This window comes from Myotis daubentonii, chromosome 21 (assembly GCF_963259705.1).
Source record: "Myotis daubentonii chromosome 21, mMyoDau2.1, whole genome shotgun sequence".
In the NCBI taxonomy this organism is placed as follows: Eukaryota; Metazoa; Chordata; class Mammalia; order Chiroptera; family Vespertilionidae; genus Myotis; species Myotis daubentonii.
Genome location: NC_081860.1, coordinates 15,670,848 through 15,692,589, shown reverse-complemented (window position 1 = coordinate 15,692,589; position 21,742 = coordinate 15,670,848). Strand labels below are relative to the sequence as shown.

At 51.7% G+C, this 21,742-nt stretch overlaps 1 protein-coding gene across 3 annotated transcripts in view; it reads left to right on the top strand.

Moving 5' to 3' along the window:
* Positions 1-20,747, top strand: part of NTRK3 (neurotrophic receptor tyrosine kinase 3) — a 213,838-nt gene extending 193,091 nt beyond the window's left edge. For 2 of the 3 annotated variants that reach the window (XM_059678133.1, XM_059678129.1), the window contains 3 exons: positions 11,193-11,234; positions 15,967-16,125; positions 18,919-20,747. In XM_059678133.1, coding sequence (XP_059534116.1) covers positions 11,193-11,234; positions 15,967-16,125; positions 18,919-19,104 — 387 coding nt within the window. In that variant the 3' untranslated portion in view covers positions 19,105-20,747. The remainder of the gene's footprint in view (positions 1-11,192; positions 11,235-15,966; positions 16,126-18,918) is intronic. The other variant, XM_059678130.1, reaches the window with a different exon arrangement.
* The last annotated feature ends 995 nt before the right edge of the window (positions 20,748-21,742 follow it).

Sequence of the window (21,742 nt, the reverse complement as noted above, 5' to 3'; positions counted from 1 at the left end):
CGCGGGGCTGCCAGGCTTCTGTCCACTGGTGTGTGGAGGCGGGAGGCCCTGCATGGACCCCGGTCTGGCTGCTTTCTTGCATTGCAGGAGTGTGTGTGCCCTTGCGTTTGAGGACGCAGTGGATGCCTGCCCCGCGTTAGGGGACTAAGATAGCCCGGAGGTAGGCGGACGCGTCGGAGCAAACAGAGGCCTCCCTGCTGACCTAGGTGCAGTGGGTCTAGGAGCTTCGATGTCCGGGGCAGAGCTGGCGGGGTCAGCCCCCGAGGACGTGGGGCAGGCTGTGTCCCTGCCCAGGTGGATTTCTGTGGGCGTTTCTGGCCTGGAGATGGACATGCTGCGGAACCAGTGACGTTCCGTCTGTCTCAGCTCCACCATCAGCCCCATTTAGAGGGCTTCCTCTCTGTGTGATTGGGGGGCGGGCTCTTTCCCTCTGTGTGGGGAACGGTCCCCGTGGGAGACTAGAACCACGACATTGACCTTTAAGTCCCGCCCGGGCCAGGGAGAGCCAGTCCTGCTACCACCCAAGATGCGCCCCCCGCCCCCACCGGCCACGTGCGGTCCACGTGGTGGCTCGTTTGGGAGTGAGAAGCCTCGGTTTCTAACACACAACCCCCTCCTGAGGGTGAAGGCTGGGCACATGGCGTCTCTATAGTTCCATCCATTCCCCATTCATGCATTCTTGGGGAGGGAGGGGAATTCAGCAGAGCCTCCGGGTTTTCCCGGGACCAGGTTCTTAGAGTCTCCTCCTGGCACTGGCACTAATAACGGCGTCTGGGGAGCCGTGGCAGCGTCTCCAGGTGGACTCCTGGGGGAGGCCTGGGACTGGGGTTGATGTGCGCAGCCTGCGAGTAGCTGGAGTTGATCAGAATGAGCGTGTTTGCTGGCCCTGTGAGATTGTGAAAGCAGCACCCTTACCAGAGGCCCATCCCTCTCTCCTGCTTCCAAAACGTTGGATGCATTTCATTCGCACCCGGGCGAAACCTTGGTGTCAGGAGTTGACGGGTTGGTTTCATGCAAGTATCAAATCGGTTAAATGATCAATTATATTCAACAAATATTTGCTACTAATCAGCTCTGTATTTGAGTGTCTGAATTTGGTCACCTCTGAGAATGGCATGGGAAGCTGCTACTAATTAAACAGAGACCATGAGCACAGACGGGAGCCTTCCCTGGTCAGCGGGGACAGACAGTCAGTCACTCCACTCGTGTTCGTGAGCTGTGCTTGGCGCTAGAGAGACAACTGTGACTAAAACAGGCAGAAAGCTCTGCCCTTCGTCAGGGAGATGGAAAATAAAGACGAAGTAGATGATATAGAACAATAGGTGCTTAGAAGGAAAACAGCAGAGAAGAGAAAAGGAAGAGTTTTGGTGGTGATGGGTGTTGTGTGTGTGTGGGGGGGAGGGATGGGGCGTGCGAGCGCAGTTTAGACAGAAAGGTCAGAGCGCTTGAGTTGCCTGAAGAACAGTGCGTTTTCGCTTATTTACTTTAGCCAAGGAGGGCTCTCATGGCTAAAGTCTCTCTGAAACAAGTCAGATCTGGGAATCCTGAGTCCAAAGCAAGGAACACAGACCTCGGGGTAACAGAGGTAGGGGAGGGCGAGTCAGGGGGCCGTGCCTGGCAGCGCCGCGCCTGCTTGGTAGTGTGGTTTCCTCTCCGACAGATGACCCGGGCGTCAGAAGGCGGGTACGCTGTGGGCTCATCCACTTGGAGCCGTCAGTCTCTGACTCCATTGGCCATCCAGGCTGTCACAAGCCTTTCCATATATATATCAGCGGTTCTCAACCTGTGGGTCACGACCCCTTTGGGGGTCGAACGACCCTTTCACAGGGGTCGCCTAAGACCATCGGAAAACACATCTATAATTACATATTGTTTTTGTGATTCATCACTATGCTTTAATTATGTTCAATTTGTAACAATGAAATTGGGGGTCACCACAACATGAGGAACTGTATTAAAAGGGTCGCGGCATTAGGAAGGTTGAGAACCACATATATATATATAATTGATTTCAGAGAGGAAGGGAGAAGGAGGGAGGGGGAGAGAGAGAGAGAGAGAGAGGGAAACATTAATGATGAGAGAGAATCATGGATCGGCTGCCTCCTGCACGCCCCACACTGGGGATTGAGCCTGCAACCTGGGCATGTGCCCTGACCTGGAATGGAACCCGTGACCTCCTGGTTCATAGGCCGCCGCTCAACCACCGAGCCACGCCGGCCGGGCCATCCTTCCTTCTTTTATATCGTGCCCCTGGGGATGACAAGGAATGACAACTTACCTTTGCTGAGGCCCCACACCAGGCAGGGACTTTGCCAGGGGCTTTGAGCAAGTTAATGTATTTAATCCACACTGTTCCCACGAAGACGTCAGCAGGGTCCCACTAGGGATGAGAACGCTGATGTTTGAAAGGAGCTGTAGAGCAGGGGCCAGGATTTCGGCCCAGGTTGAACCAAGTGGGAGCCCCTGTCTTTACTCCTCAGTCTCCGCATCCGTCCAGACATCCAGATGGCAGGAGCGGGAGGAAGGGAGACAAGGGAGGCAGGACTCGCCGGGTGACCGAGGTCCCGCGGAGGCTGAGCTGCATGACTGGGTCAGGAGCAGGCCATGGTGGGGTGGGTGTCGCAGTCCGTGCTGAGTGTGCATGAGGGCCCAGCAGCTGCCGCCGCCTCTCCCTGTGTCCCTGTCCCCGGGAATGGGGGCTGGGCATGGCATATCCCGGGGCGAGATAGCAAGGCTCCCCTGTGGCCTCCATGCTGGGAAGAGGTGGAGCTGGACTGGTGCATCCGAGTGCCTGGGCCACGCATGTTGGAAGGAGGGGTGCATGGGTCTGTGTGTAGGGGATGGGGGTGGGGGGGTGCATGCTGAGGCCTGAGTTTGGGCAGAGACTTCCCGCGGGGGTTGGAGTGAAGAGCTGCATTTGCAGGGAGTCCTAGACTTCCTGCCGGCCTTTGGGGTGGGAGCCGCAGCCTGACCGCGTCCCAGCGGAGGCTGCTATGAGCAGGAAGCAGGCTGTCCCTCGACCACATCGTACTATGGTTCTGCTAAACATTACCCTCACTGTGGGACCTGTGTTCATCTGTAATGCGCACTCATAGGCTTTCCAGGGAAAACTAGGTAGCGTCTTATTTGATGCATAAGATGAGCTCTTAGGAAGGGTACGTGGCAGGCAGACCCCCGTTTGCAGGCACAGAGAGCTGCTGTCGCAAAGTGAGGAATTGTTTGGGGGTGCCAGGGCTCTCCCCAGTTTTCCCTTTATGCTGAAGGAGGCTGTTCCACCCGCGGTGCTGTGAGTTCCCGGGACTCTTAGGGCATACGTATCCAGCGGTCTCCGTGCACGTCCAGGCCGTGTCTCTCAGTTTCGCGACATGTGTCATACGGGGAGAAAGACGTTATTACTCTGTCATCCATCAAGGGTTTTCTTTGCCATCGCAATGTCAGTGTCGCTTAGGAATATACTCCGGGCACTTGAACGTCCTCACTGCGGTCTTCTGACTGTGGGACTGTGGCAACCCCGCCAGGCGCTGGTCCTGTACGGCGTGGCCTGCGGCCTGTTCCCTCCACCCCTGGGATTCTCAGAGCTGAGGGGCCCGGCATCACTCACCTGACTTAACAGGCCGGGTCCCCTCCCCACAAAAACATACCAGCAAGCAAAGCAGCTCTTCTCTGCAACGTGAGCCCATTTCAGCATCCCTTCGCTCCTCTGTTCTGCATCCCTGTGCCTGTGGAGCCGCGGTGGGAACAGGGGTAAAGATTAGACATGACAGGTTGTATTTCGAGTTAACAAGGATATTTCCTCTTCCCCTGGTCACGTAAGTCCCACCTGCCACTCACACACACGAAGTGTGCTTTCCTTCCAGGCCTTCGACGCACGTCTGTGAGGCGTGTGTCATGAACGTGCCCGGTCCAGGAAGCCGCCCGATCCTAGGCACAGCCCTGACACCCGCGTGCCTGCAGCCCGGGGCAGTGACGCCCCACCCAGATGAACCCAGTTTTCCTAAGGAACCTGAGGACACACGCCTGTCTCGGTGCAGGCCCAAGGCGCACAGGGACCATGCCCGTGTGTTTCGGCTGCCACTGCAGCTCTGGGGGAGGCCAGGCTGCCGTGAAGGTGGCTGTGAGCTGGAGAGGTTTCTAAAACAGCTGGGACTCGGGTGGAGGGAAAACCCACATCATTTGTCAGCCTCGGCATTGCAGACAGTGGTTTCCAAGCCTTGCCATTCAAGATGGTTGAGGTTGGTCTTTTGGGGAAACCCCAGCCCCTTCTCCTATGGGCGAGGCCTCCTCATTATGTGCTGCCGCGGCCTTACAAGTTCAGCGAAATGGGTTCTGGGGTCCCGGGGCCAGGCCTCTGGGTTCCCACCTGGAGGTTTATCCTGAGAGGAGCCCTGCCCATTGAATGGTGATCCATCTTTGAACTCCTAGTTCCCTCTGCATTTCGCTCTCTGATGCTCTCAGATCAGCAGGACAAGGGTGGTCTGGCATGGGCAGGGCTCAGGCTTCTGCGCAGTGGCTGTGGGCGGGGGGGGGGGGGGGGGGGGATGACAGGGAGGGGAGAGAGTCCCCGGGCTGCTTACTGGGAACGTTGCTCCAGTCTCCATGATGAGTTTCTGAGCTCCTTGTTCTGAATCTCACCTCCGAGCTGGTCAAGTCTGTCTGCCTCCACAATCCTTGGGGACCGATGACTCCTGAGCATCCATACGTCTGCAGGTCTGTGACAGGACCTTCGGGCACTGGGGGGATGACGTGAGTCCGCCCTGCCCTCTGCCAGCACCTGCTGGGCTGCTCTTTCCCTCTCCTGAGGATCGGACAGTTCCTCTGATTTTTGCTGGTACTTGGGGCTGAGCTACTGGATGGTGGATGCCTGGTGCAGCCTCCGACCTCCTGGCTGGAGAAGGTGGCTCTCCGCTCAGGAGCTGGTCTCAGAGCCACATGCCGTCAGCCAGGGCCCTGTGATGCCCTGTGGCTGGGGAAGCCCTGGCAGGAGGGTGCCACCCTGCTGGCAGGGAAGGGGAGAAGGGTGGGCAGAAGGCAGGCTCCAGTGCTGCCCTCGCGGAGCACGCCAGTTTCCAGCTGGGCCCCTGGGATCTCTCGGCGTCTCTCTTCCTAAGTTCGCTTCTAGAAATAGACATGTTAGTCCTACAAATAGAGGCTAACTGGAGGGTTGGCTTTTGCAGGGTTTTATGGAAATTCTCTCGGCTGCAGTGACAGAAAGCCTTCCCCAAGCTATCTTAAGCAGAAAAGACAATGTATGTGTCAACAGTCACCGAATCCAGATTTAGGGAGTGTTTCTGGGGCAGCTGAATTCTAAGACCCAAATCAGTCACCGGCCTCAGCTTCTGTTGCTTCTCTCTCCCTCTGTCTCTCTGTCTTCCTCTTCCTCCTGCCTGAGACGGCGACCGGAGAGAAAGAGACATTCATGGGAAAGAGATTTCCAAACAATCAAGGCTGGTGCATTTTGAAAGTCAGAAAGGAAGACTGGTGTTCCTCAGAGAGGCCTTGCCGTGGACAGCCCGCTGAGCAGGCCTGACATACCCCTGTCACGTCTGCAGGAGTCGGCCAGGCTTTCGGGGGAGCACAGCCTGCAGAGGAAGGCTGAGGGCCACGCCCAGGACTGACCGCTTTCTCCCTCTGTCTGGGGAGGGACCCGGTGTCCTGGGGTCCCGGTCATGAGCTCACGCGGGGCCCGTGTCAGGACCAGCTTCCTTCCCCGCACCTGCACACAGATTTCGATGTTTCTGAATGAAAACCCTCCTTCTGGGCTTACGGGTTTGTGTTTCATGGAAATCTGATTCCAGGATCTCCATCATTTTTTCCCAAGTCTGCCGCTCCCACCCGTCAATGCATGTCGCTTACGGCGCATGTACAGGAGCCTTCTCTCGGTGGGAAGGCGCGAGAACGCCCTGCAATCAGAACGGTTTCGGTGTGAGGCTTGGATCTTGGACTTGTCAGCCTTTTTAATTCAATTAAATTGCTTAAGCCCTTGCTCCCTCCCTCCTGGCATCGCCTAAACCAGCGGTTCTCAACCTGTGGGTTGCGACCCCTTTGGCGGTCAAACGACCCTTTCACAGGGGTCGCCTAAGACCATCCTGCATATCAGATATTTACATGATGATTCATAACAGTAGCAACATTACAGTTATGAAATAGCCACGAAAATAATTTTCTGGTTGGGTCACAACATGAGGAACTGTATTTAAAGGGCCAGAAGGTTGAGAACCACTGGCCTAAACACTCACAAGGTTGTGGTCCTGCGTGCCTGTTCCCTGGGACAAGCCTTCCACTTCGGGAATCTCCTTCTGCCGCTCTATGGAAGCCAGCAGAGGCTTAAGCGAATGAAGATGAGGACTGCTACCCCGGGGATCGCCCACCCCAGCCTCCCATGGCGCCACCTCTAGGTGACTCCGAGAAATATATCTTCTCCCAGTTCTGTTACCCTGGGAACAAGATCACACGTGACCTGCTCTGATTTGCCTTCTGCGCCCTTGGAGACGTGAATGTGTATACTAGTAAGAGTAGGAAGGCGTGGCTCAGTGGTTGAATGAGGAGGTCACGGTCCCATTCCCAGCCAGGGCACATGCCCGGGTTGTGGGCTCGATTCCCAGTGTGGGGTGTGCAGGAGGCAGCTGATCAGAGATTCTCTCTCATCATTGATGTCTCTCTCTCTCTCCCTCTCCCTTCCTCTCTGAAATATATATATATATATTTTTTTATTATTTTTTTTTAAATGAGTAGGAATGCTTTTGAAAAGATCATGCAACTGATTACTGGCTTTGCATTTAAGACTTTCTCCTGGTTCATCTGCAGAGCAGTCCTCCCGCCATCTGACCTTGAAGGGGGAGCCAAGAGCCAGGGCTTGTTTCTGGAGAGAGAAGGAGCCACCTGCAGCTGCAGGCCCCCCAGCATGGCCTGGGATGCCAGATGCTGCGTGGAGGGACGGACAGCTCCTCCCTCCCTTTCATCCGAGACTGCCCTTGGCTCACACGCTCCACTGCAGAGCGGCGCCCTGGGGCCTGCTGTAGAGGCGGGCTGTGCGGGACCCGAGCGTCTCAGAACCCCAACCTTCTCCCGGCGCTGGGAGGGGCCTCCAGAGGTATCAAAGGGAATATTTTATTTTGGTTAAATTAGCCTGAATCTAAACTGAAACCTGTCAGTACCCGAGTTGTACAGATTAATTGCAAATCTAGATTTAGCACCAGGAGACTTTATTCTCCTGACGCCTTTTACCCAGTCGTGTTGAGCAAGAGCGTGGGGTGCGCGAGGACCGGTCCAGGCCCGTGTGGTCCATGGTGCATCTGAGCTGAGCCCTCCAGCTTTGTTCAGTGAATCGAGCCCTTTTCACATCTTCTCTAGCGTCTGTTTTCACGAGGAGATTTGAGAGCAGGGAGGAGGCTCCCCGTCTAGGCATTCCGAAAGGAAGATGGGGCCGCGTTGTTTTTCCAACCACGCCTTTGACTTGCAGTGTCTGCTCTATAAAGAATATACTGCTCAGGGCCAAGGGGGACAGTGAGGTCTCGAATGAGCGCCAGCACTTAGACCGGACTTGAACAGGAAGACAAAGGGACGCTAGGAAAGGCACGCGCTCCCGGGGCCTCCGTCCCAGAACTTGCTCAGGCCGAGGTGGCACAGGTGAGTGAGTTGGGGACATCACAATGGGCGATTCATCCTCCAGGCCCTCACTGCTCACGCTTGGCTCCTAAACTCCTTGCGTTCTGGGGCGACCCCAAGAGTTTTGCCTAATCCTGGGCCTACGGGCTCAGCCTGAGACAGCCGTTCCTCGGAGACGCTGCTAAGCGGCTGCTTCTGCGTAAGCTGTCACAGAGCCCTGCTCAGAGGGAGCAGGCTGCAATGAGGGCTTGGTGGCCCCCTCTGTCCCCTTCCCTCCCAGAGTCCCCAGCATCTCTGAGACCTGGGGCTGAGGTCTCCACTGCGTCTACAGTAGTTGGCCCTACCTCGTTCAGAGAAGGAAGAGAGGCGCACAGAAGGCAAGCAGGTCTGCCTTATTCAGTCAGGAGTCTTATGTCGCTGCAGAAAACCTCAGTCCCTGTGTGAAGGTGGCATCCACGGAATTCCCGTAACTGGGTGAAGCCACGGACAGATGTGTGCTTGTGACTGCACCACACACACACACACTCACACACACGCTGTAGGTCTAAGTCAGACAGGCACTCCGCTGAATACACCCCCCAGGCATCCACCCACAAACTGGGGAAACAGAGTTCTGCCAGGCGACCCACACGCAGCCTGTGTGCATCAGGGTGGAGAGCAGGAAGTGACCCAACCAAAATTTAAACGTCGTAAGACTTGACCTATACATATGTGTGTGTATTTTAATTAGTTTTATTGATTTCAGAGAGGAAGGGAGAGGGAGTTAGAAACATCAATGGTGAGAGAGGATCATGGATCAGCTGCCTCCTGCACGCCCCCTACTAGAGATCGAGCCCGCAATCCGGGCACGTGCCCTGACAGGGAATTGAACTGTGACCTCCTGGTTCATAGATGGACGCTCAACCACTGAGCCATGCCGGCCATGCCCAGGTTGCGGGATTGATCCCCAGTGTGGGCCATGCAAGAGGCAGCTGACCCATGATTCTCTCTCATCACTGATGTTTATCTCTCTCTCTCCCTCTCCCTTTCTCTCTGAAATCAATAAAAATGTATATATTTTTAAGAAAGCATGTCTGCCCCCAGCATGTTTTAAGTTGCCATCTAAAATTTTCAACATAATTTTAAAACAGTTGCCAGTGATGCCATTTTCAGAATGTAGTAAATAGTGACATTAAAGATACATTATTTCTTTAATGTATCTAATGAACTTTAAATACCAGAAAATTTAATAGAGCATCTATTAAACACATGAACAAGTCCTTAAACAATTTTACATGGTTTCTTTTTCTTCTTGAATTTATATTTTCATTCCAGTTACCCTACCGAGTTTTATCCTTATGTGTTATATTTCTATGCATGAAAGCCTTTTATTGACCACTTTGTCATAATTTACTATGACAAAAGTATGTATGAAGATCTAAATTTAATTTTTAATGTCCAATAACCATAAGTTTCTAGATGTTAAGAGCTTTTGGATTGAGTTATCATTACAATTATTAGTAATATACAGAAATAGGCAGTGGATCAACATAGTGCGCATATATGCCAACGTTTGATGAATATGAGAAATTACAAGTATAATATTTCCAACACTTCATGTATTTATTAATAAATATTATTTATTGCTAAAGTAAGAAAGGTTCCGGATCAATTCTATTTCTTTCTCATTTTTATAAATATCAGAAATGAGAAGTGTTATTCACAAGAGACAAATAGACGAGAAAGGAACGGGTTTTATTACTGAAACGTGACTCCGTTCTTGACACTATTATCTAGATACTTGCCTAAAATCTCATACAACTCTCTTGCCAAAATTCCTCTTTAATCTTCTCTCAGCTGATAATTCTTTTGGATCAGTTGTTTGAAAAGAACTGGAAATGACCCGACTGCACAACCATTTATTCCCCAGCCGCCAGAGACATTTAATTTCAACAACTGTACCCATATTTCACGGCGTTTATCTGTACTCTAGGTTTTCTCTCCTGAGATTGAGAATAAACGAGAGAGTGGTCTTTCCTTTTGAGGGTGGCAGGTAGGGGTGTGTGTGTGTGTGTGTGTGTGTGTGTGTGTGTGTGCGCGCGCGTGCATCCAAATGCAATTGAGAAGGAAGATTGCTGGCCCACAGGGGTTCTCCGTTTTAGAAAACAGACCCACACTACAAATTCTCCTCGGTGGGAGAATGACAGCCAGTCCATACCCGTCTCACGCGTGTGCGCTCATCGAAGTTTACACCCGCTCACTCGGTTCCTCCCTCCTTGTGAAGGGGAGGTTTCAACATGGCACACTGACCCTGGATCGTGTCTGTAACCATCCCGCGGGGCAAACGCAAGAACCAGTGGGGAGGAATCTGTTCTTTCCAACGTTGTATTGAGAGAAACGTTCCTAAATTCCTGACTTCTGTTTTTTAAAACAAGAACCCGGGTACAACAGAACATTCTACTAGCTTCGATCACAAACGTTCCTTTCTTTCAAAAACGTCATCTTTGCACAGAACTTAAATGAAGTCCGCCGTGTTCTCTTTATTCATGGAGAGGGTTTTTCCCTTTTATTGATCTTAAATTTACAAATGTGATACATGATCAAGATAAACTTTTGAAATATGCATAATGAAATCTGAGGGGTGTTGTTTTGTTTTTTTTAAAATCAGGGCTCACCATCACCCCCCTTTCTAGAGGAAGCCACTGGTGTAATGTAATGCTATCTTTCTGGACCTTTTCCTGTGCGCTTATAGGGTGATACATTATTGCCAGGGATACGTGATTGGCTTGTGTGCACGTATTTTTACATGAATGAGAATGCTGATACAGATTGTGGACGTCTGGAGTTTTCATGTCACATCTCCTAGGCATATTCCCCATCACCACACGATAATTCCTTGATATACCGCATCTACATTTAGTGACAACGCGTTGCCCTCACAAACAATGAAATAACCATCTTCAACCGAGGATTCCTGCTTCCAGGAGCAAGTATTTTCGTAAGACTCTTAGAAATGAAACCGCTGGTTCAGAGGCCACTTACATCCCCAGTTTGGCAGATTCTGTCAAAGGTCTCTCGGAAGAGGCCCCCTTACCCTGAGCAGCGCACTTGAGAGCCACCCTTTCCGCACACCCTCCCCAGCACCGGAGAGTATCTATCGGTCTTTTCCATTTTCCTCACGTGACATTTAAAAAAAAAATGTGTCTCTTTGTTGCTGCGATTGGCATCTCTTCATGTGTCCGTTGGCCATTGGTAGCTTTTTTGTGGGTCGTGTCTGCTCTCACTCTTTCCTCACTTTTCCACTGGGTTGTTTTCTTAAACTAATTTAAAGGGCCGCTTTATAACACGTGGAGTGTAATTCTCTGTCTGTTATATGTATATATTGCAGGTATTTTCCCTGTCATGTGTCTTTTAGCTATGTTTATTTTGTATTGTTGCCATGCAAAAAAAGTATTTACTTTTACAAGTTGTATCTCTTAAGTCCTAGTCTTTATGGCTTCTTGAACATGTGTCTTATTTAGGAAGGTCTTCCTCTCCTAAAGTTATACAAATACTTTTCTTGAGTTTTCTTCTAATATTATTATTGTTTTGTTTTTCTTTATGTTTAGCTCTTTAATCCATCTGGAAATGATTTTTGTATATGGTGTGAGGTAGGTATCTACGTGTACTTTTTCAATGAACAGTTCATTGTCCCAATGCTTTGCTTACTAACCCATCATTTCATGTATTTGATGCCAATAGTTACCCATGGGTCTGCTTCTAGACTCTATTGTGTTCCATGGATCAACGAAATTTGTCTGTTCCTACACCTATAACACAGTGTACGCATTGCTGTGGTTTGATAATATGTTCCGCTATCTGACCAAGCAAGTATCCCTTGTTGTTCTATTTCAAGTGTATCCTAGTTTTTACCAGGCATTTGCTCCTCTAGACGGCTTTTGCGATCATTGTGTCAATCCCCACACATCATTCCATTGGGGCTTTTATTTGCATTGTGTTGAAATTTTAGATTAATTTGAGTGAGGCCTGGGAGATTTAGGAGATGTATGATACCAAGTCTTCCTATCCCAGGAAAAGACATGTCTCTCTAATTGTGGAGGTCTTCCTTTATGTTTTTCAATACTTCTCTTTAGCTAGACCTTCTATATTTTCTGCTAAGGTTTAAGCCTAGGAATTTTAAATGTCCTGTTGCTATTGTTTCAAACAATCTCATTTTCTACTGAATTGTGAAGTAAGTCCTTGCTGTCGGTGTATATGAGAATGGCTTCATTTTTGGATGCTCATTTTACTCCTGGGTAGCTTACTAAAGCATCTAATTGTTCTGATTGCTTTTTAATGAATCGTCTTGAACAGTCATATCATATGCAGACAAAGGCAGTTTTGACTCTGCCTTTTTTAAAAAAAATATTTTTTTTAATTGATTTCAAAGAGGAAGGGAAAGAGAGATCAAAACATCAATGATGAGAGAGAATCACCGATTGGCTGCCTACTACATGCCCCCTACTGGGGATCAAGCCCACAACCCAGGCACGTGCCCCCAACTGGAATGGAACCTGGGACCCTTCAGTCCACACGCCGATGCTCTATCCCCTGAACCAAACTGGCTAGGGCTTGACTCTGCCTTTTAAATATTCTACCTTGTTTTAATTCTGCTTTATCACATTGGCTAGTACCTCACCCGAACGGTGTTGATAAAATCAGTGGTAGACGATACCTGTATGGTTCTAATGTGTCATGAGTAAATATGATCGTTAGTGTGTTACATGGAGGACATGACCTTCTATTAGTAATGAACTAGAGCTTTGAATCGGGAAAGGTGTTGGAAAAGGATAGCTTTTCTCCTTTTACTTTAGTAAATTAAACAGATTTTTTTTTTAAAGACTGAGGCATTCTTTTATTTCTAGTACATAAAACGTGTTGAGTTATAATGTGGAATTATTATAACCTATTGCTGATTCAATAAGATACTATTTTATTCAGGTTTTGAGACTATGTTCATAACAGAGATGTTTTACACATGTGTAGATCAGTTACCTAGACAGTGTCTGTATTCGTATGTTAAAGGCTGCTTGCTAAGCTTGATTGATTGGGTCAACAGGGAGTTTGAGCCAGAGTGTGGCTGGGGGCAGTTTCTTTTACTTCCTGTTTTGGTTTTGGTTTGGAAAAGTATCAATAGGATAGAAAACTTTAGTAGAACTCACCCATAAGACCAACTGGTCCTGGTCCATATTTTTAATGTATTGCTTTTTGCTTTTTTTTTTTTTTTTTTTTTTTTTTTTACTACAGTTGTAATTGGTTTTGTATTTAAGTTTTTATTTTTCTTACCTTTTTTAAAATTAATATTTTCGAGTATTAACTCAATCATGGCATCTATACTTCACATTTTATTGTTGCAATGTTCTTAACATTTTTTCATTGTGTCCTTTGTGTCCGTATTAACCTTGCAAAAGGTTTATGTTTCTTTTGAAAGAACTAGCAATTGATTACGTAGATACACTAGTAGCCTGCTTCCCTCTGCCCTTTTGATTGTTTATTTGCTTTGTTTTGTACTAATTCCTCATTATATCTTTATTATTTATTTTTTCTTGCTTTCTATAAATTTGCCTTGTATATCTTTGCTACCTTTTTGAAATAGAATTCTTATTTAATTAAAATCTACTTTAAATTATTTTAGAAGTAAGTGCTTAAGTGCTATAAGTTTCCCCCCAAAATTACTTTAGCAATATTTCATAGCTCTCAATTAATAGGACTGTAATTATTATTATGACAGTTTTAAATTTTATTTTCAATAGTTTTCTTTACCAAATAGTACTCTTTTTAATCGACCAAAGAGAACCTTTTAAAAATTAACCTTTTGTTCTTCATTCCTATTGTATTTTATTTGGTACAGTAAATGTTTCTTACTTTCAGTTTATTTACCTTTTTTTCCTCCTTGGAATTTTAGATTTCCTTTGAGGTATCACATAGTGATTGGTGTTTGTAGATGATTTTTAGATCATTGAGAATACTATGCAACCTCTTAGGGGGTCTGACAACACACGGCACTCACATCTAACAGTGACAACTCCTTATTTGTATTTTAAAAACGCATCTCCACTTACGTTGTCTTCCTGATCTGTTAATTTGTGGAAGCGTGTTTTATTTTCCCATCCTAATTATAGGTGTCAGTTCCCTTTTATTTATAACCTGTTTTACTCTTTATACATTTTTGGTGCTATCTTTAATTGGACCATAAAGCTTTATAATTATCATAAAGGTGAATTTACCATCTTTAAATATGCTATAAATCACTTTGTTGCCATATAGTTCTTGGCATCCTGAAATTTTTCATATATATATTTAATTTCAATATATTACCTATTTAATATATATTATCATGTACATGGAATAGTCTATAGTCAACATATATTCATATTTTCTCTTATTGTTTCTCATATGTTTGCATTCTTTCATCTTTAATATTTTCTGATATTTCCTTTTAGATATACCTTTTATAAAGAACATGCATTTGATTTTTAATATACTTTTTTCTTAACAGATAGTATTTGTACTTACTGTCTATAGTGACATTCCTTAAACTTTTTTATTTTGTGCTTTCTACTCACCATTGTCCCATTCCTTTGTGTACTTATCTTGTTATTAATTAGAGGTTTTTTGGTCCTATTTTCCTAAAACTGATTTGGAAGCTATATGTTCTATATCTATTCTTCTAGAAGCTACTTTAAAATTGTAGCAAGCTCATTTAAATTTAAGTCATTATAATCAACAGCTGATGGCTGTCTGTGAGCTCCCTTTCCGTCCCTTGTAAGGACAAAGACTTTATCAGGCTTTTAATTATCTCTCTGCCTCATTTTCTATGCACTTATGGCTGAAATTATCTAGAAGTTTCATTCCAAATAAGTATTGCTAATAGTGGCAGTGGTAACACTGTTAGCATTATTAGTATTATTATTTACTTTATGACTTTGTTTAATAGCAGCCTTTATTAGTAGCTGCACCCCATTTTGCTACCAAATTAGCAGCCATTTATTTAGGTTTAAATTGCATTTGTGTGGCTTATTTGCTTGCACCGTTGTATCCCGAGTCCGTGTATACTCTAACATCTCTTTTCTGTTTTCCTGTAGCATAGCCTCAATTACTTTTTGCTTCATTTCCTGTCAAGGCTGTGCGGGGTCAAGTTTCTGAGTCTTGGCTTGTCTGAGGGCTACATCACCTTCTGTCTTTACACTTGCTACGGAGCTGTCTTGATTATAAAATCCCAGGCCGCAAACAACTTCTGCAAACCCATGTCATCATTTATCTTCTCAATTCCTTCAAGTGGGCCAGGCTAACGTGATTTCTCCTTGGAGAAGCGAGATTGCCCGTCTCCCCCATAAGTCATCCTCCTTAACTGCTCATTATTAGGATTCCTCCAACCGGTCTACGCTGGCAGTGGCCCTTCTGATGAATAGTTCATCAGGAATTCACAGAGAGCTCTCTTTATCGGCGGTAATCAGTTTCCTCACAACCAATCCCATGTATCAGCCGGAAGTTCCCACCGCTAGGGCTGCCTGTACTAATGATGCACTTAGGCCCCGAGTTCTACAACAGCCTGTGACTGTTACTTCACTTATGTGATGCCAGCAACCTGCTGAGCAGTGAGGGTCCCTGTAATGTTTTTCCCAGGGGCACCCCAATTTCCGTCCCATCCTCTTGCCCTGGACTCTCAGATCCGTAGGCCTGCCCCCCACCCCCAATGGCTGATGTCCTCCTCAGCCGGTTTTGAGAGTTTCCCCTCACTGGCCTGTGAGCTCTTGCTAAGACCTGCTGTGCCTTCTCTTGTGGCCCCGTGATTTCTCATTAGCGTGTGGTCTTCCATACTTTTGAACTTCTCCGTCCCCTTCCCTGGAAACACGGAGTCCTAGGTCGTGGTGAGAGAACATCAGGGTGGTCGTGTGGAAATGAAAGGCACATTAGATGCACATGGGCCACATTGTGTCTTAACCACCTTGGCCACGGAGTCGAACCCGAGGCCTGCAGATACTCCGATACCCGATGCCTCGCTCAGCGACTCTGGACTCCCTCTCACGGTTAGGTGCCCCGTAGCCCCAGATCCTGACACCGTCTCTCCTCCCGAAATCATCTGCGATCTCTCCTTACCCTCCAGCCAGGGGCCTTTCCATCCTGGAGGTGTGCCCTCTCATGGCTCCTCTAGCCGCCTCCGCTGCTGCAGGTCTCCTCTCGTAGGCTCTGCGCTGGCCTCTGAGCAAGTTGCACGAAGGGGTGTCTGTCTTAGGATAAGATGCATCGGGTGCCTCCCCTCTCCATGGGAAGCGTGCAGGGAGACGGGCTGACTCCGGCCGCCGGCTCACCTCTGTGCACCTCTGTCTCCACCCCTGCTAGGTCGGAGGTCACACCATGCTCCCCATCCGCTGGATGCCCCCCGAGAGCATCATGTACCGGAAGTTCACCACGGAGAGCGACGTGTGGAGCTTCGGGGTTATCCTCTGGGAGATCTTCACCTACGGCAAGCAGCCCTGGTTCCAGCTCTCCAACACGGAGGTACAGGGGCCTCGGGGGCCTCGGCGGGGGGGCGGGGGGGGGTAAGCTGACAGGTGCGAGCTCAGTCCAGGACTCAGACGCAGGGCCTGAAGCAGGAGGCATAAGAAGGGGCGGGGAGAGCTCCTTGGTAGGACGAAACGATAGCTGTAGGAAATGAGGTCTAATTACCAAGAGCATGAAATCAGATCTCCGAATCGAGACACAGGTCACGGTTCTCTGTGCTGGGCTGCTCCCAGAAACCACTGCTGTTCGCCACGAAAGACAAGGATGGCAAAGAGCCACTGTGAGGTTTTCAGTTGTGCCATCTTGTGGGGACACCCCGCTCGGTAGGCCCCCGTCGTCTGCGTCCCCAAGGCTCCGGGCCTGCCAGGCGGGGAAGTGCCGGCCGTGAGGGAGGAGGGCAGAGCCCATGTTGTTCATGGGACACAGGGAACTCTAACGGTTAACGCAATAACAGTAAACACCAGGGATGCTTCTAATTTACACGAAGCCTAAAGAATACAAACCACATTTTAATTTCCAAGCACCTTCGCGATGTATGGACTCGGTGCTTTTCACACAATCACCTGTTGAGGCGCAGAACAAAGGAAGGGAGGGGGGCCGTGTGGGGTCCTGAGATGGCCTGGCCAGGGTCTCAGAGGCATGAGCTTCTAGAACGTGGGGGAGGCTCAGACCAAAGTCGCAAGGCTCTTCTGCTCCCAAAGCCATTCTGTTATGCTGGCCCTGGAGCCGGGCCGACCCAGGATTCAGTGCAGCTTGTAGACAAGGAGGGGTTTCGTCTCCCGATGCAATAAACCCAGGCGAGATGGCGTTCATCTCCATGGCCTTCTGTTTTCCGGAGAAACGTGCACACAAGGGGCCTTTTCAGATTGGAGTTGTATCCAAATATCCAAGAAATTATCTTTTCCTTGGAAGCTGTGTTCATCTGCACTTACTTATGCCCTGGCCACTTAACTCAGTGACATCTCATCGTTGATAAGCTGAACGGGTCCTGAACGCCTTTTCTAAAACAGGACAAAACAGTTTAATGACCTTTAAAAAAAATTAAAGTGTGTATGTCAGAACCCACTTGTTATGATGTTTTAAAAAATTGCTCCTTTCTTCCTGGGGGTGGGACTGGTGGTGGGCACACACGTGCACACGTGCACACACACACCTGCACACACATGCACAGACATGTGCCCTGAGCGCAGCTCGGGTCGTCTGGTGGCCCCGTAGAGACAGAACCTGGGCTGAGGGTTTGAGTGGCGGCAGATGCCAGGCTGGCCTGGTAGCCAACAGTGTGTCTCTGGTCCTTTCCAACTGCTTGGCGAGGCCTCGGCCTGGAAGCAGGCGTCTTACCCACATCACCTGTCCCTCCCCACCGGCCCCTGCAGCCAGGTAGCAGCCGTCACTGGCCGTCGGGTTCTCTACAGAGATTGACCGCCTGGTCAGCCCACACTGGGAGTTGGGTGGCGGGGGTGGGGGGATGGGGGAGGGGGGTGAGAGACGGCTGAGGGCATAGGCGTTGGCCTTAGCAGCTGCTACTGCACTTTGAACTGGGTCCCTTTTCCTGGAGTTGCAGGTGTTGGTGGTTGGAAATGGCTTTCATAAGAGTAGGGACATGAGCTGCCGAAGTCCTACCAGGATGGCCGAGAAGTGAGCCATCGCAGACTCCGGGGTCGACACAACCCTGAAGGAGACGTACGAGGGCTTGACAAGCCAAGCCATCCAGGGTCATCAGGGTGACACGGGGCCACAGGGAGATAGAAGGAGAAATCAAGACAGACGCTTCGGGCGCTCCCCGAGGTTTCTGTGTGTTTTGTCAGCGCCACCTATCTTCAAGTGAGGGAACTGCAGCTCGGGGCAGGTGCCGTGCCCCAGGCTAGATGGCGGTAGAGCTAGTAGTGGCAGGTGAAACCTTGAAGATTCACAGGTTCAGCATCAGCAGAGAAGGTCCTTGAGGACTTGAAAATGCACCACAGATGACAGGCTCGGTCCCCAGATGCCCAGCTGGGGTGGGGCCAGCCCTTCGTGCTGTGCGTCCCCGACTCCTCTTTGTGGCGTTCCCTGCGTTATGGGGGCCATGTGGTCCCCTTCTTGTTCTCACTTGGTCCCCACAGCCCTGGTAGGAGGCGGTCAGAGCAGACGGTGGGTCCCATCGCACAGGCGAGGGTGCTGAGCTCCTGTGAGGTCAGGCGTGCACTGGCCGCCCAGCGGGGCCCTGTGAGTCCCCCCTTGTGCTGGGGACTTTAAATTAAATGGCACACGTGGTTTAGTGCGGAGAGCAGGGAGCATGGGCCTTGCCGAGGCGTGGGGCACTCTTGGCGAGGGGCACAGAGGCTGGGACTGAGGGGAGCTCCCCAGGAAGTGGGACCCCAGGGGGAGACGGCCATGGAGGGGCCAGGTGGTCCCAGGCTCCCTCAAGGGGTTTCAGAGTCAGGCTGCTCATCAGAGGGGGAGGGGCAGGTCGGAGGCCAGTCCCACTCGCAGGCAGTGAAGCAGCCGGGTCGTCTGGAGCAGCTTCAGGCGCGAGGTCAGGGGAGAGGCACTGGGAGTCAGTCTATCCAGGAAGGCCCGGCCGGGAGGCGGAGCGCCAGGAACATCTGTGGGCGCCCCTGGCGATGCCACACCAGCCCCCGTCCTCGTCACCCGCACACACAGGACTCACGAGAACCTCTGCTCTGTCCCTGCCCCGCCCGCGGCCTGTGCCGTGGGTCTGGGCCCTGCGCTGCACCCTCCAGGGAAGCCGCGGCCTCCGGCGGGGCCCGGCCGAGCTCCGATGTAACGTCCCCGTTCTCCCCGCTCTTCCAGGTCATTGAGTGCATCACCCAAGGCCGCGTGTTGGAGCGGCCCCGCGTCTGCCCCAAGGAGGTGTACGACGTGATGCTCGGCTGCTGGCAGAGGGAGCCGCAGCAGCGGCTCAACATCAAGGAGATCTACAAAATCCTCCACGCGTTGGGGAAGGCCACCCCCATCTACCTGGACGTCCTCGGCTAGGCCCCGACGGCTGTGGTCCCGGAGTCTCGCCTGTTGCCTCCTCTCTCCAGCCTCACACGCCCCCCCCGCCACCTCACAGCCCCTTCCCCGCCCTTGACCGAAGCGAACATCTTCATATAAACTCAAGTGCCTGCTACACATACGACACTGAAAAACGGAAAGAAGAAACCCTGTAAAGGCAGTTGGCGTCTATATATATATAGATATATAATATATATATTTATATACCTGCTATCTATCTATATCTACAGAGAGATCCCTTCTCTAATCCCCAGAGAAGCTGCTAACACAGAAACCACGGGACTACAACGACAACTCAGACAATCGCCCACGTGACGAACACAGACGCAAGTTCCCTTGGACTTAAGCTGTGGCCCGTGCCTCCTCGGCTCTGGCTTTTCGGGGCGGAAGACCTGGACGATGCACAGAGACGGGGGCTGGGAGGAGCTGGGTGGACCCCGATCCCCTGCACAGGGGGCGCCTGCGTGGATGGCACCGGCCCTGCTCAGCAAGGACCCGCGCCGACCTGGGCCTCCGGCTCCCCTGGCCACGCCCCCAAGCCTTCCCTCTTCCGGGACCTTCCTCTCCTCCAAGACCCTGTTTCTACTGGGAAGTGTCCTCCGGATGCCTCCGGGAGCCGGCGATGGTGCCCACACACTGAGCAAAGAGCAACAAGGACACGCGGTCCTGGCGGCCACAGCGTCTCCCGTGTAACCCACGCCCTAGGGGGGTGTCGTCTGTCCTCGGAGCATCAAGAACTGGCGGGCTTTCTGGACTGACAGGCCCGCCGAGGAGGGAGCTGTGACCCCGGCCCATCTCGAGGCACTGCGCTGCCTTTTCATCACCGGAGGGACTCCCGGGCCCCGCCTCCCACACTCAGGCCTGCGGGGCGTTGGGGTCAAGGCAGGGACGTGCCCGTGTTGTCTCCACACGTGGATACAGAGGGTCTCAGCAGCGGGAGACTTCGTCCTTGTCGGTCCTGATGAGATGCGCCCCTCTGGGTCCTCTGCTTCCCCCGGATCCCGGCCCCACCTCCTGGGCGTCTCCCGCGTCCACGGTGGACCCGCGGCACAGGCCCTGGCATGCTCCTCGCGAGCGGGGCCCTCGGCGATTGGTGCGTCTGCCTGCCTGGGAGCTGCCGTGGGTGCCCAGGGGCTGAGAAACCGCTGTGGGGGTGGGGTGGGTGGGGGCGGGCTGCTCTGGGAGAGGCCAGTGCGTGGCCAGAGCCGCAGGCCCCGCGTCCTGATGAGGACGAGCCCTGCTCAGGGACAGGAGACGCCTGGGCCAGCGCCCGCTCCCCTGCCTGCCCTCCCGGCTGTTGCTGTCCAGGACTGAGGGCCCAGAGCTGGGACCACAGCCCCACGGAGCCTCCTGCCGGGGAGGCCAGGGCGCATCCCTCCGGGCCACCTCACCCCAAGCACAGATCCACCTCACGGACTGGCCACTGCCCATCAGGGCCTCCGGGGGCCCTGGCCTGCCCCTGCCCCGTCCGCCGGAGGGACCGTCCTCATCGGGGCGCCTGGTCAGCTGCAGCGTGGGCCTCCGGTGTGGAGCTCGGGACTGACTTCTGTGTTTGTGATTTCCCTTCTTTTTTTAGACCAACACGTGTTTGTATTCTAACAGAAGAGCTGTGCTCGGACTGTCGGCTGTGGGGGTGGGGAGGGGCTGCTCAGCTGGGCTGGGGGTGCTGGAGCTTGCCGGGGGGTTTCTCGGTGCCCGCTGCCCAGCCCTGAGGGCCTCTGAGGGGCGCGCTTTGGGTTGACCCCCCCTTGCTGTCCTGTGACAGTGACCCCCTCCACGGGAGGCCTCGGGCGCTGGGGGCTGGTGGGGCTGCACGCAGGGCGCAGTCGGGGTTCGGGCTGGTGGCTCAGGGCGATGTGTGCCTGGACCGGGTCACCGGGGCCGAGGGAAAGTGTCAGCTGCCTGTCGTGAGAGCAGAAGAGAAAGGGTGGCGGACGGGGGGCGGGGGCGCCTCACGCTTGTTGCTCTTGCTGGGCTGTGTAGCGTCTGCTTTACATGGCGGCCTGTGAGCCTTGACGAGTGCAACCATCCAGGGGTTTGGATCGGGAAGGAGGTGGGGAGAGCGCTGGGAATGGAGGGGGCTGGGGGGCTCTGGAGGGGGAGGGGCATGCGTACTCCTCCTGTAGCGAGACAGGGCGTGGACTCATCGTGCCGTGACTCAGTTTCCCCACCTGCAAGAGGACGGGTGTGCTTGCTGACCTCTGGCCCCATATACCTCTTAAACCATTGGATTCTAAGCGCTGTCACTGTGGCATTTTTCTCAGTTCCTCTTGGAGTTCCAGGATGGCTCTCCCAGGCCTTGATGGGGGTGGGGAAGGGGGGGGGCAACTGCCTCTGAGGGTCCATCGGCCTGGGCAGGGCTGGGCTCCAAGGGGACGCCCTCTCCCCCTCCCACCTTCATCACTGCGAGCGATCGCGAGGCCCAGGTGCCCGGGGCTACTCCAGGCCCACGGTGCGTCTCTGGCCTCCTCGCCCCTCCCAGCCTCTCTACGCACCCGAAAAGCACTGGCGCAGGTTCCCCTATTTATTCGCTTATTTATTTTTAAAGCGCCTACTGTGGTTGAGTGAGTCTTGAAACAACCACCCTTCGGCCCACGGGGCCACAGCAGGCCACTGC